This window comes from Lampris incognitus, chromosome 9 (genome assembly GCF_029633865.1).
Source record: "Lampris incognitus isolate fLamInc1 chromosome 9, fLamInc1.hap2, whole genome shotgun sequence".
Taxonomy (NCBI): Eukaryota; Metazoa; Chordata; class Actinopteri; order Lampriformes; family Lampridae; genus Lampris; species Lampris incognitus.
Window position 1 is genome coordinate 25,749,421 of NC_079219.1, and position 12,937 is coordinate 25,762,357.

At 45.7% G+C, this 12,937-nt stretch overlaps 1 protein-coding gene across 1 annotated transcript in view; it reads right to left on the reverse strand.

Moving 5' to 3' along the window:
• Window positions 1-12,937, reverse strand: part of LOC130117622 (intermembrane lipid transfer protein VPS13B-like) — a 457,273-nt gene that overhangs the window by 95,312 nt on the left and 349,024 nt on the right. Inside the window, exons 41-42 of the mRNA XM_056285747.1 lie at window positions 10,737-10,921; window positions 230-426 (exon numbers count right to left, since the gene is read on the reverse strand). Coding sequence (XP_056141722.1) covers window positions 230-426; window positions 10,737-10,921 — 382 coding nt within the window. The remainder of the gene's footprint in view (window positions 1-229; window positions 427-10,736; window positions 10,922-12,937) is intronic.

Genomic DNA, 12,937 nt, shown 5'->3' on the forward strand with positions numbered 1-12,937 from the left:
AATCACAGTCACACGCAGTCCATGATAAAGCAAAAGGTGTGTTGAGTCCCTGCGCTGCATTTCATCGCTCTATTGAGTGTGTCGTCTATCAGGTTGACACCTGATGGACAACACACAGATGCATCTATGCAAGGACATGCGCGTGCGCTCGCACACACACACACACACACAAAATCACCAGCCTTTACTCACTGATCCAGAAACACACATTTTCAGACATCTTTCTCACCTCTGCTCATCTCCTCCATCTCCATTATTGTTAAGCACTATCCTCCAGAGGTCTGAGGCCACCAGGTCCTTCTGCTGGTTGGTGAGGGTGAGGCTGGGCAGCTGGAGATGGCAAGCACTGCTCTCTGACAGGCTGAACTCTCGGTAGGGAACAAAGGCCTGTTGGAGCTCATCCCAGTACTCTAAGCTGCATGGCACCTGGAGGGATGAAAACAACAGGCAACTTAAACACTTTATCATTTTTTGATTAGTAATGTGATGATAGAATGGAAAAGGAGACTGGATTGGAACTATTTCCATAGATCAAATTGCCAAGGTACAGGACAGAAAAGAACGCATGAAATAAAAAACTTTAATCATAAAGGATGTTTTTTTTTATGCTGTACTCTCATGAAATGAATATAATATGCCTACTAGGGATGATAGAAGATGCCAAAAGGGCAAACACACCCACCCTTAACTTTAAATGATTGGTAAGGCATTGGTGACAGGAGATGTATTCATCTGAATACTTATATCAAGAATCCTATAATACGATGGGCATATGGGTAGCGTAGCAGTCTATTCTGTTGCCTACCAACACAGGGATCACCGGTTCGAATCCACGCGTTACCTCCGGCTTGGTCGGGTGTCCCTACAGACACAATTGGCCATGTCTGCGGGTGGGAAGCCGGACGTGGGTATGTGTCCTGATTGCTGCACTACCGCCCCCTCTGGTCGGTCAGGGTGCCTGTTTAGAGGGGAGGGGCAACTGGGGGGAATAACATGATCCTCCCACGCGCTATGTCCCCCTGGTGAAACCTCCTCATTGTCAGGTGAAAAGAAGCGGCTGACGACTCCACATATATTGGAGGAGGTATGTGGTAGTCTGCAGCCCTCCCCGGATTGGCAGAGGGACTGGAGCAGCAACCGGGACGGCTCGGAAGAGTGGTGTAATTGGCCGGATACCATTGGGGAGAAAAAGGGGGAACCCCCCCCCCCAAAAAAATCCTATAATACGATGTCAAAAAAAAAAAATTAGACGAGCTGAACTGATTCAAACATTGAGTTAGAGAGCACGTACGACTAGTGAGGAGGGCTATCTTCACTAGATCACCCCTCCTTCTTTCACACCAGCCAGCTAGTAGATTGCATTAAAGAAAAACTGTAACGACTTAGTTGAGCGTTCCTCTCCTTTTCCTTCCCTCCTTTCTCTCTATCTCTGGCCTGGCTTGTGTTCCCAGAGAGCTTGGAGAGTAAAGCCTTTGGTGTATTCCACCTCAACGTTAAGTACTGCTAAGTCCTGCCGAGGGAGAGTGAGCGATGGCGCCGCTCATTTCGTGGGATCTCTCCTCTTTCATCTTCCTCGCAGCCCAAACTCGGCTCGCTGCTCCTGTGTAGATTTCTTGTAATTCAGCCTACGGCATTCCCATTATACTCGGCAGCGGCTCACTGGGCAGCTTTGTTGAGAAACTACTTTCGCTTCATAATAATAGATGTTCCACACACCTGTCAGTCCACTGTGGGGGGGGGGCATTGCTCTCCAGATATGATATCATGAATCCAGAAGTTTCTTGGCACCTTCATTAGGATTTAACCAGAATTAAGGTACTAGATGACCCAAGTGCTTCAGTGCATTAGTTTGGCTCAAGTATTTATGCATTTGCCAGGAGACCTCAATCCAGCGACACGACACTCCCCAAAGAACATACTCATTGGGTTTTTTCCGCTACAAACTCATCTAATATTTATTGTTAAGCAATTTATTTGAAGGAAATACAATTTCCCCTATATCCATAGGTTATTCATTACTCAAAGGTTACAACACAACAGCTTGTATTTTACTGGGTGTTTTTTTAAACTCTATAGAAATAAGTCGAGTCGAGTTAATTTTATTTGTATAGCCCATTATCACAAATTACAAATTTGCCTCTGTGGGCTTGACAGCAATACAACATCCTGTCCTTAGACCCTCGCATCAGATAAGGAACAGCTCCCTAAAAAAAGCCTTGAACAGGGAGGAAAAAAATAGAGGAAAAATAGAGCAACAGAGGAGGGATCTCTCTCCCAAGACGGACAGACGTGCAATGGATGTTGTGCGTGCATAAGTCATAGAATACAACATTGAAAGAGGATAACAGAATTATAAAATATATGAAGAATATGATGCCAAACGGTGTCCAGATGCCACCTGAAAAGCCCAGGACTGAGCCACACAGCCACCATCACCATGGAGACCTGGGAGGAGAGACTACGCATGTACACAGGGGAGACTCACGTTACACCATTCACATGTGCGGGAGAAGAGACAAGAAAAAAAATAAAATACAGGAGGTTGCCACAAGTGTCTCTACACGAAAGCCTTTGTTGAGAAAATATCCTGTTTTATCAAGAGATCCAACAGTGTCTCAAGACAAATCAATGAATGTTGCATTGTGTACTACTCTGTCCCCTAGCCAGCCAATGTCAGCTAGATGCATGAGGATCTCAAGGTTGCTCATCACTTAAGCATGCTCCAAAAAAACAACTAACAACTGCACTCTTATAACCCTGTCAATGTAACCATTATGAATCACCAGCAGTGAGATTACCGTAAGCCTTTGTTGCTGCACAGCAGGTAATGCTTTGGTTTGGTCTTAGTAATTCATTAGGTATCAAACTACGGCAGTGGTCTGTGACTAATCAAAGAGTTTGATATTTCACCGAGACTGTCAAGATGTGGGGAATCCTGTCTTTGCAAAAGCAATGAATTTCTCTCTTTTTTTTTTTTTTTGAGTTTGCCTTGTCTGCGACCTTGATTTTTACTCATTTCAAATGAACCAATCTTTGATTTCTTGTGTAGTCAGAAAAAACTATAATGGTTTCATTGCAGACCACCGGCACAGCCAGAGAACAGCTCATCAACATAATGGCATGTATGACCACAGCATAACTTAACCCTACTGGACAACTTCACACTGCAAGACGGCCATTAACAGTGAAGTCCTACAGCTCTTTCTCACACTGAATAATGAGCACTGAATAATGAGCAGACCATAGTATGTGATGACTAGTGACACGTTCATACATATATATATATATATATATATATATATATATATATATATATGTGTGTGTGTTTGTGTGTGTGTGTGTGTGTGTGTGTGTGTGTGTGTGTGTGTGTGTGTGTGTGTATTTTTTTCTCACATTGTATGGCAATTAACAGATTCCATCGACCTCCAGTGAAATAGAGGCTTTGACTGATTAGCAGTGGCAAGGAGCTCTCAGCACACCTGAAAGTCAAGCACGTGTTCCAGCGTGTGCATGTGTGTTTGCACATGTGTCTGCATGTACACAGGGAGGCCAAAGGACTAACCAGCAGTCTACTAGAAGTACAGGGCTTTCCGAACGAGAGCAAAACTCTATGTACTGTCAACAAGTCTGCAGAAGTAGGTGTGTGTGTGTGTATGTGTGTGTGTGAGAGAGGTAACCTTAGCTTACATCATATACCAAATGCCACACAGATTTCCTGGAACCAACCCTCCATAATTGTACCTGACAGAGTTGTGCACCCGCAACCCCACCACCGAGCCACCGGAGCAAAAACTCACCATGGAAAATTTCCAGAATTGTGTTACTTAAACTTTTTTTTTTTGCTAATCTATGGTCTGCTATAAACATGACGGCATACAGTGATGGATATGTAAGGTACATACATAGCAGGGCCGAACATAATAGGAGGGCTGTATTTACACCATGTTCTCTTTTGACTTATTCCCCTGGCTCCGGCTATGTGCTGGCCTTGGTGAGGAGATGAAAACGATAAGCGGTTTAGAAAAAAAGATGGAGAGGAGGGAAAAAGAAAAAAAAGATGAAACACAATTTCAGTCAGCCATGCTGAGTTGGACCTGTGGCACTCCTGGGAGCATAAAACACCTGTATTTCAGCTGTGTGTGTGTGTGTGTGTGTGAGTGTGTGTGTGTGTGTACGCACACGCCCATGTAGTTTTTTGTGTCGAGTTTTTATGCATATACATGTGCACACATTTTAGTCTGGACCCTGTAATTTTTACGCCGCCTGATTGTTTGTGTACCTTATCAGATAAACAAAATGTAACCCTGAATAGCTGGCATGCCGCTGGATGGATGGGCGCAATCTGTGTTTTCCCCAAGCGGTGTCGAAGTAGGCCTGGCAGCAAGACCCCAAGGCAAAATAGCAGCTGAAAGTTTATCTGAGATTTGAGTAATGTTACTATTTTGGATGCTGTTCAAATGCTTGGAAAGTTAAGTCAAGGACTCTTCAAGTAATTAACATATTCAAAACTGTTTACAAATATATTTATATCCAGGACTGCTGGCAGCAGTGAGGATATACATATCTGATTTCCTTCTCTGTCACTGTCTTCCATCACTGTCAAACCACAGCCAGACTACTATTCTACATGGACTCTTTGCAAGGATTGACTGGCCAACTGCATTGTCCCAACAGAATAATCTCTGCCTATGTCATGCTCCAGGTAACCTAAAGAACTCATGGTAAATGAAATGATTTCAATTTCTTACTGATCTGGGTCTGATCACCGTTTCACTCTGATGGCGGCACAAACTCACGTTTGCAGCGGCCTCACCCAGTACTGTCCATGCAGTGTCTTTGTCCACATCTGCGCCTAAGTTTGTGTCTTCACTTGATGGCTGGGAGAGCTGGTGCTGGATTGGCTAGGACAGTCTGGTCTGCTGTGTCCTGTAGGCCCAGGGATCACGGCCCTGCCTGGAGCTGTGCCCGGAGAGGAAACATCAAGGGGGGTCTGACAGGACGTGGAAGCAGGGCAGGCTACGCTAACTTCTAGCCCATGCAGACCAGCAGTTCCGATAACACCGAGGGCGGTCTGGCGGCGGCCTCGCCTAGCATTGACTGTGTTTTTGGTGTCATCGTGTGGAGTGTGGGGAGGTGTGTTGAAGGTGTCTCGCTGGGCGAGCTTGGTCTGCTGCATCCTGTGGGCCCAGGGACCACGGCCCTGCCTGGAGCTGTGCCCGAAGAGGAAACACTGAGGGGGCTCTGACAGGATTTTGAGGCAGGGCTGGCTAAGCTAACTTCTAGCCCATGCAGACCGGCAGTTCCGAGAACACCGAGAGTGGTCTGGCGGTGGCCTCACCTAGCATTGACTGTGTTTTTGGTGTTGTCGTGTGGAGTGTGGGGAGGTGTGTCGAAGGTGTCTAGCTAGGCGAGCTTGGTCTACTACGTCTGGTGGGCCCAGGGACCACGGCCCAGCCTGGAGCTGCATCCGAGTAGGAAACACAGAGGACAGTCTGACAGGATGCGAAAGCGGGGCAGGCTAAACTAACTGCTAGCCCATTTAGACCGGCAGTTCCGACAGTAATCTTTGCTTTCGCTCTCTTGGACAGTGAATATATATTTTTTTTTTTAATATGTTTATATGTTATATGTGTTCTTGCAGTTTGGATATGTGTTTTTGTCTTCGTGTTGCACTGCTGTGGGCTGGGGAAACAATATTTTGTTTCATTTCATGTGCGCAGGTGCATGGAATGAAATGACATAAATGTTCCTGATTCTCACTCTGGGGCTGCAGGCAATGATGTCCCCAACCTGGACCGCTGCTACTTTCATTACCAATATCAAGTCCTCTGCTTTTCACCGATGCCTGCATGTCTCCACATTCCATCTCTAGCTACCTCTTATCAACCAGCAGACAAATTGAAATTAGATTGCCATAGCAAATGTTTAAACAGGAAATTGTTCTAAAAATTATTCTCTCTATGGTGTCTCAGGTGGGCCAATATATGCTTGCCTTAATCAGTGTGGAAAATCAGGAATAAGCCTGTGCTGAGGTCTACGCTCTCAACCTGTTTTTTGATTTTACTCTATAACGCAAAACTTTCAAAAAGGGGACTGAAGTTTTGGTGGATGAGGTGTAAAAACCCCTCCAGATCAAATTAGCCACATGGTCAGTCTTATTTTTACAGTGCATGAGCTGTGACTAATGCAGCCCTGCTTGAGCGCTGTCCCACTAAAATAATAGTTATCTTGGCCAAAGCATATTCTCTCCTTTCTCATCCCTTCTGCTCCTCTCAAGTGAGAGGCCCCACTGACTAGCCTCGATTTCTGAATCCCAACTCAAGGTGCCATATTTTAAGTGATTAAACCGAAGAGGAATTAGGGTGTATCAATAAAAAAAAGGAGTTTACTGAGGATATGAGGCTGTGGGAGACAAAGAATGAGGCTTAAAAAACAAAACACAAAACAAAACAAAGTTGGTCATAATAAAAAGACTAGAATCTACAGCTGGAGCAGCGGTTATGGCTGGAGGCTGCTGGTTCATCTCAGGCCACAGAGGTTTTATAACATCGGTCTCAGGCCACCAGAGCCTTGATGGCGGAGCAGAATCATGGTAGGACTTGGGTGGGCGTCACACAGTGCCTTGCACAAGACTCAGTAAGAGGGCAGAGAGTTTAAATGTGTGTGTGTGTCTGTGATGAAGAATGATGCGTGTGGGTCTGGAAGAATGAGTGGTTGATCAAATTTATACACTTGTATGTAAAAATAACTCACGTGGGTGTATGTTGCGTATGGAAGAGAACAATGTGTGCTTCCATTTGTTTTGTTCGACACTGATCCTGACCTGAACTTCTTGCACTCTTCTTGGATAACCCCCCCCCCCCACCTCCACCCCAAGCTGGCCTTGTGGCTGAATCATGGCTCCTATGTTTGCTCCTCGTTTCTCAGGCTGCAGAACCCCATGGAGAGCGACGAGGAGAGAAGAGCAGGAAAGCAATGATGGAAAAAAAGAGTAGTGAGGACACCTGCTCATGAATCAGAGGGCTGGACCACAACGCGGTGAGAAGGTGAGAATGAGTCAGCTTCCTTCCCCATCATCTATCCCTCCGTCGTTCTGGTTCTTTGCAGGTGGGAGCCTCTGGACACTCACTCAGTGCTCTGTCCTTTCTCAGCTGCCCCCCCACCCCCTCACCTCCTACTGTATGTAGAAACAGCACGGGCAACAATTCGTCTTTGAGTAATGGAAGGTGGTTTGAATTCCCCCTCTGAGATACTGGAACCAGTCGTGAAACCACAACTATTTAAATGCAGGAAATCTTGATTTTATAAAATGTTAATATGATCTGCTCTGGGGACAAGTGAGCGGCCTGGCTCGGAGCAGGAAACCTCTCCCCTCAAGCTATTCTGAGCGGCGGACAAGGGGGGTGGGTGGGTTGTCAGAGAGAGGGAAGTGAAAAGAAGAGAAGAAAACAGGGACCAGAGAAGAGTGGGTGGAGGGGGACAGGCGCCCAGCTGCGTTGGGTTCACCTGAACACCCCCCCCCCATCCCTCACCCCTCCCACCTCCACCTGGTGGTGGGAAACAGTCCTGGTGGGATAATTCTCTGTCTACAGGACAGGGGAGACTGTCAACGCTGAAGATTTCTCTCCCTCTCCCTCATTGTTTTTACATTTCTGTCTCCCTCTTTTTCGTTTCTATCAACCACCATCTCTCTCTCTCTCGCTTTCCCTCTCTCTCTCTCACCATCTCTCCATCTCCGTGTGGCTATATGGTAACATTAGAGTCCTGAGAAATTATGACAGCCTTCTCTCTCTTCCTCACTCTCTTCCTTGGTCTTTAGTCCCCATATGAAGTAAATGAAATTCCTTTGGCGCAGAAACGGATCCATTTCTGTTCTTTGGGATTTTTATGATTGCATTTCTGATCTCTGCCACTGGACTTTCTTAGGTATTCTGAGAAATCAAATTAAGAAAATAAATTAATTGAGAACTTTTGAAGTTTCACATAAAGGAAAGCAAATAAAAAAAAAATCATGTGCCAGAAGCTGAAATCAATTAAATCTGGGATCACAATGCGCTTGGCCAATGATGAAGGGGGCCTGTTCAAACAACCCCACGAACCCCCCACTGCACCCTGCCCAACTCTGTGCGCACACAACCGATTTGCTGCGATGCAAGTATTTGGATGGAAGTATGAGGCAAGCGGGGCTATGTGTTACATCAGTAAAACAGATCCAGTGTCCTATAATTACTCTGCAGTCACTGTTTTTAAACAGCCGGTGATACTTGATATATGTATTTCACGGTGTTGACAAAGCCCATCAGGGCAGTATTCAACGAATGAGCTTAAACAAGCTTAATACATACATTTTCCAATTTATATTTTTCATCAATGTTACCGGGAGTACTTCAGCTGGAAGTGCCAATTGCTACACTCATTTTCTCTATGAACAAGTCTGCTGTGGGGCCATGACAGACGTGAATACTACAGATTTAAGAGGTTTGGTACTGATTTATGAGTTGGCATTGGCTTGCACAATGACTTCTAAGACTGCAAGTCATATTTCTGGTTTTGATACACAATAATGAGCCCTAGTATCGGGGAACCTTTAAGACGGTTTTCTTAGCTGGCGACGAAAATAATTATTATGAACATCCTCGGCTTCTTCCACTTTCACCCACAAGCAGTCGATCCCATCCTCACCCATTCCCACATGGAGTTGTTTCAGTAAAAGAGGAATGCTGGGACCCTCCTCCTTTCATCACCTGCCCCATGGTGGGTTCATCACCTGATTCCTTTTAAGAGGCTTGTCAGAGGAGACACTGCCACGTCAGATGACAGAGGAGAGAAGAGGGAGACGTGGAAGCCAAATGTCCATAACCCACATCTTTGTTCAGGTTACACACACACACACACACGCACGCACAAAGTACTCAACCATCTCTTAAGTTATGTATGACATAATGCTGTCTGTGAGCACTATATATCTGATTATTTGTATGATTGTTTTCCTGTGTACATGTGCACGAGAATGCATGCATAAATGTGTGTGTGTGTGTGTGTGTGTGTGTGTGCACGCGTGCATGCATGCGTGCATGTATATATGTAGTGTGTTAGACATGCGGTTGGCAGATTAGGGGCCTCCCCGCTCCCTGTGTCTCCTATCAGACAACTTACACAGTTTCACTGGCCTCTGGTTTCAACAACTCCAAAATAATTACCGTTCTCTCATGGAGGCGAGAAAATGTATTTTCACACATATCAGTTTACAGAGAGCACCGCTGAAGACATCATCCTCCATCTCTTCTTCCATCTCTCTTCATTTGCCTCTCTTGCCCTACTTCCCGACTCAGTCTGTATTTCCACCAATCCCTCTAGTTCTCCTCACTCCATTTCCCACCCTTCTTTCTTCAACCCCCCTTCCCAATCCACTGCTCTCTCTCTCTCTCTCTCTCTCTCTCTCTCTCTCTCTCTCTCTCTCTCTCTCTCTCTCTCTCTCTCTCTCTCTCTCTCTCTCTCTCTCTCTCTCTCTCTCTCTCTCTCTCTCTCTCTCTCTCTCTCTCTCTCTCTCTCTCTCTCTCTCTCTCTCTCTCTCTCTCTCTCTCTCTCTCTCTCTCTCTCTCTCTCTCTCTCTCTCTCTCTCTCTCTCTCTCTCTCTCTCTCTCTCTCTCTCTCTCTCTCTCTCTCTCTCTCTCTCTCTCTCCCTCCCTCCCTCCCTCCCTCCATACGTGGCCAATATCATCTACAGGTCTCGCGGCCTTGTTGTCTGTTATGAACTTTGCAGCTGTGAGGCCCCGGAGTGATGCCAGACATCTGCGCCACCTTGTAACCCTGAAATGTCTCTGCCTCATCACAGAGACAGACAGGAGGAGCGGCTTGATGTGAGATGACTGAAGGAATCCAGGAAAGTAGCCGAGGGGTGGAGGGGGAGGATGAGGACCTTCTGCCTAGATTCGGGAGAAAAAGGCACAGAGAGGGAGTTTCAAGAGGGAAGGCAAAATGGAGAGTGGATAAAGTGGAAGGTCAACTGCACCAAAAAAAGGTGTTGGGGAGTCTTGGCTTCCAGGTAGAGCCTGTCAGTTGGAGAGGAGAGGAGGGATGTCCCCTCTCCTATTAAGGGCCTGTAGACTCAGTAGCTGCTATAGCATGCCAAGACATAACCTCATCTGGGCTTCAGACACCTGGTCACTCACACCAGAGCACGCACAAAGACTTCTGCAGATGTCCAAGAGCGTATTACATGGTTTGAAGGACAGTAGGGGTCTCCATCATTCAATAACACATACAGTATGGTAGTTCTCACGACAGTGATTTAGAAAGGCATCGCGGGACATCATAATGGCGTGCAGTCCAGCAAAAAGACAGTTTATTTCTCTGTTATTGCAGTGGATGTTCAGTAGGGAGCAGGAAAAGCAATGGGAAGCTTCTCTTTCCACCTCTCACATTTTCTCCTTCACTTTGTTTTCCTAGTAGTAGGGCTCGATGATCCCGACACTAATGACGCAATATGTGAATTTACAGTAGAGGCACTGGCTTCACAGATCATGTACCTACGCTTCCATAAAAAAACTTTCTCTGATTTTTTTTTGGTGTATGGCACATCCTAGTGTGTGTATGCTTTTGGGCTATGTGTGCATGTGGAGGATAGTTCTCAATAACCCTGGAGCCTGTGACAGGCTAAGCAGAAGAGGGAGCACTGGGACATTCTTTAGACTATGGTCTGTCTGTTGTTCTCTGTCTGTGTTTTCTGTCTGTACCTGCAGTACGTCACCCAGGTCGGCAGTGCTGATCTCGGGGTCCTCTGTGGTGTTGAATGGGACCGGGGTGATCCTGACAAAGGTGAGGACACGGGGCTCGGGGTAGCGCCACAGCATCACTCCGGGGCTGTCGTCTGTCTCACTGTAGAACACCACCTCGTAGGCCCCCGGCAGTCTCTGGGAGGCTGGGCAGAGAGGGAGAGAGCTTGAGAGGAGGACAAGACTAGTTGAGAGAGCTGAATCAAAAAATAAGAAGAAGGACAGAGATGAAGAAATTGGGACAAAGCAAAGAGGGTAAAAAAGAAAGTAAGAGAATATGACTGAGGAGAGAAAGAAGATATGAAAGAAGAGCAGACAGAGGACTTGGTGGAAATCTTTTTAGTTCGAGTGTTTGTGAACTAACTGAGTTTTTATAGTTGCGGTTTTATTGGCCTTCTGTACTCTTTCAGATGCTAGGAGAGGAAGTAACAATATTTATGTAACTAACAGTAGTTTAAACAAAGTAAGCAAGAAGTAAAATTCCTATTCATGCATTATACAAGATATTGCATATTATACTTTCATGGTGTGAGCTTTTGTGTGACAAATTTTTACTCGCTCGTGACACTATCTTGGTCTTTGGTGAGGCAAAACTATGATGAATACTTTTACTATTGAATCTGAAACCTCCAAAACAGTAACTCCTCAGAAAGCTCTGTAGCTGTTTCCATGCTTTCAGAATGACTACATGCCTCACAAGCCGTATATAAACAGTGCGACTGAGTAAACATTTTGTTATTGCGTAAACAACCATTGATTGAACCAGACCAAGCACCTGCAGAAACTGGAGAAGTCCAGCACTGAATCTAAACTTCTGAGTGCTGTTTGACTTTAGTCATGGCTGCTGTTTGATATTCAATGTTTATTTGAAGAAATAAAAAAGAAAAAAAAGAGGCGCTGCTTTGCTCGACCCCTCAGGCTATAAACGTTGGTTACAGTCCAGAAAATGCATTTTGAGTGCAGCACAATCCCACTGTGGCTTATTTTCCTTTGAAACGATGCATTGAGTTGCCCACTTGTGATAACTTGCCATATCTTTTGTTTTGCAAAATGGCTTGGATGGAGAAGAGGAGAAGCTTTCATGAGGTTTTGCTATCAATCACGCTTGCGTGAACAAGCTTCTCCCAAGAGAAGGCTGACTGACTTGCTGCTTCAACTTAAGTCCATCTATTTCTCCTCCTCTCCTAAATCCCCTCTAGCCTTCCCTCCATTTTCCACCTTCCTTGCGTGCTCCCATGCCTCCAACTCCATCTCCGTCCACAACTCTGCCTTTTCTCCCATCTAACCACCTTTTCTCTTTCCCCTTTTTGTGTCTCTCTTCATCCATCTTTCATCTCCCCCTCTGTGCTTCTGGTCCTGGGGGGGGGGGGGGACTCACTGTGCTTTGCTGTACTCAGGACTTCAGCTTGTCTGTGATGTTGACAGCATGTTGCTGACAGATTGTCCTCTCTGTTCTCCTTCACTACTGTACACTCTCCGGCTCCATCCCACGTATTAAATGCATCAAAGACCAGCGCAATGGTGCAACAAACAAAGATTCAACCACAGCTGGCAGAATGGATGGCTGGGCTGGAGCATGAGAGAATTTCTGACCTCTGTGTATAATGCTGGTGTTTGTGTGTTTATGTGCGTATTTATGTGCATGTGTGTGCATGCATGTGTGTGTGTGTGTGTGTGTGTGTGTGTGTGTGTGTGTGTGTGTGTGTGTGTGTGTGTGTGCATGCCTGTGCCTGTGTATCGTGGACAGTATGCATAAGCACAGGGTGGGAGACCAAAAAGCGCATTACTCAGAGTGGAACAAGGAAGGCATGTCTGACAAAAGCCCCTTAAACAAAGGATTTTCATCTGACTTTAATTTGAGCTGATACGTATCTTAAAGTGCCATATAACTGCGGCAAAACAGATTCGGGTTTTCTTTTTTAGTTCAGAAAGGCCATTAGCGCATAAGAACCACCAACACTGACCGCCATGGAAACTGAGAGACCAAAGGACCTACGTCATTTGTTGAAAACCTAATAAACGTACAACCAAATAGATTTGTGGATAAAAAGTCGATTCCTGAAAAAATAGCTCATTTATTCCTCTGTGAGAACATCTGAAGGGCAGCAAATATAGTAAAGGCCATGGGTGAACAGGGCGTCCGGGTAGCATAATGGTCTATT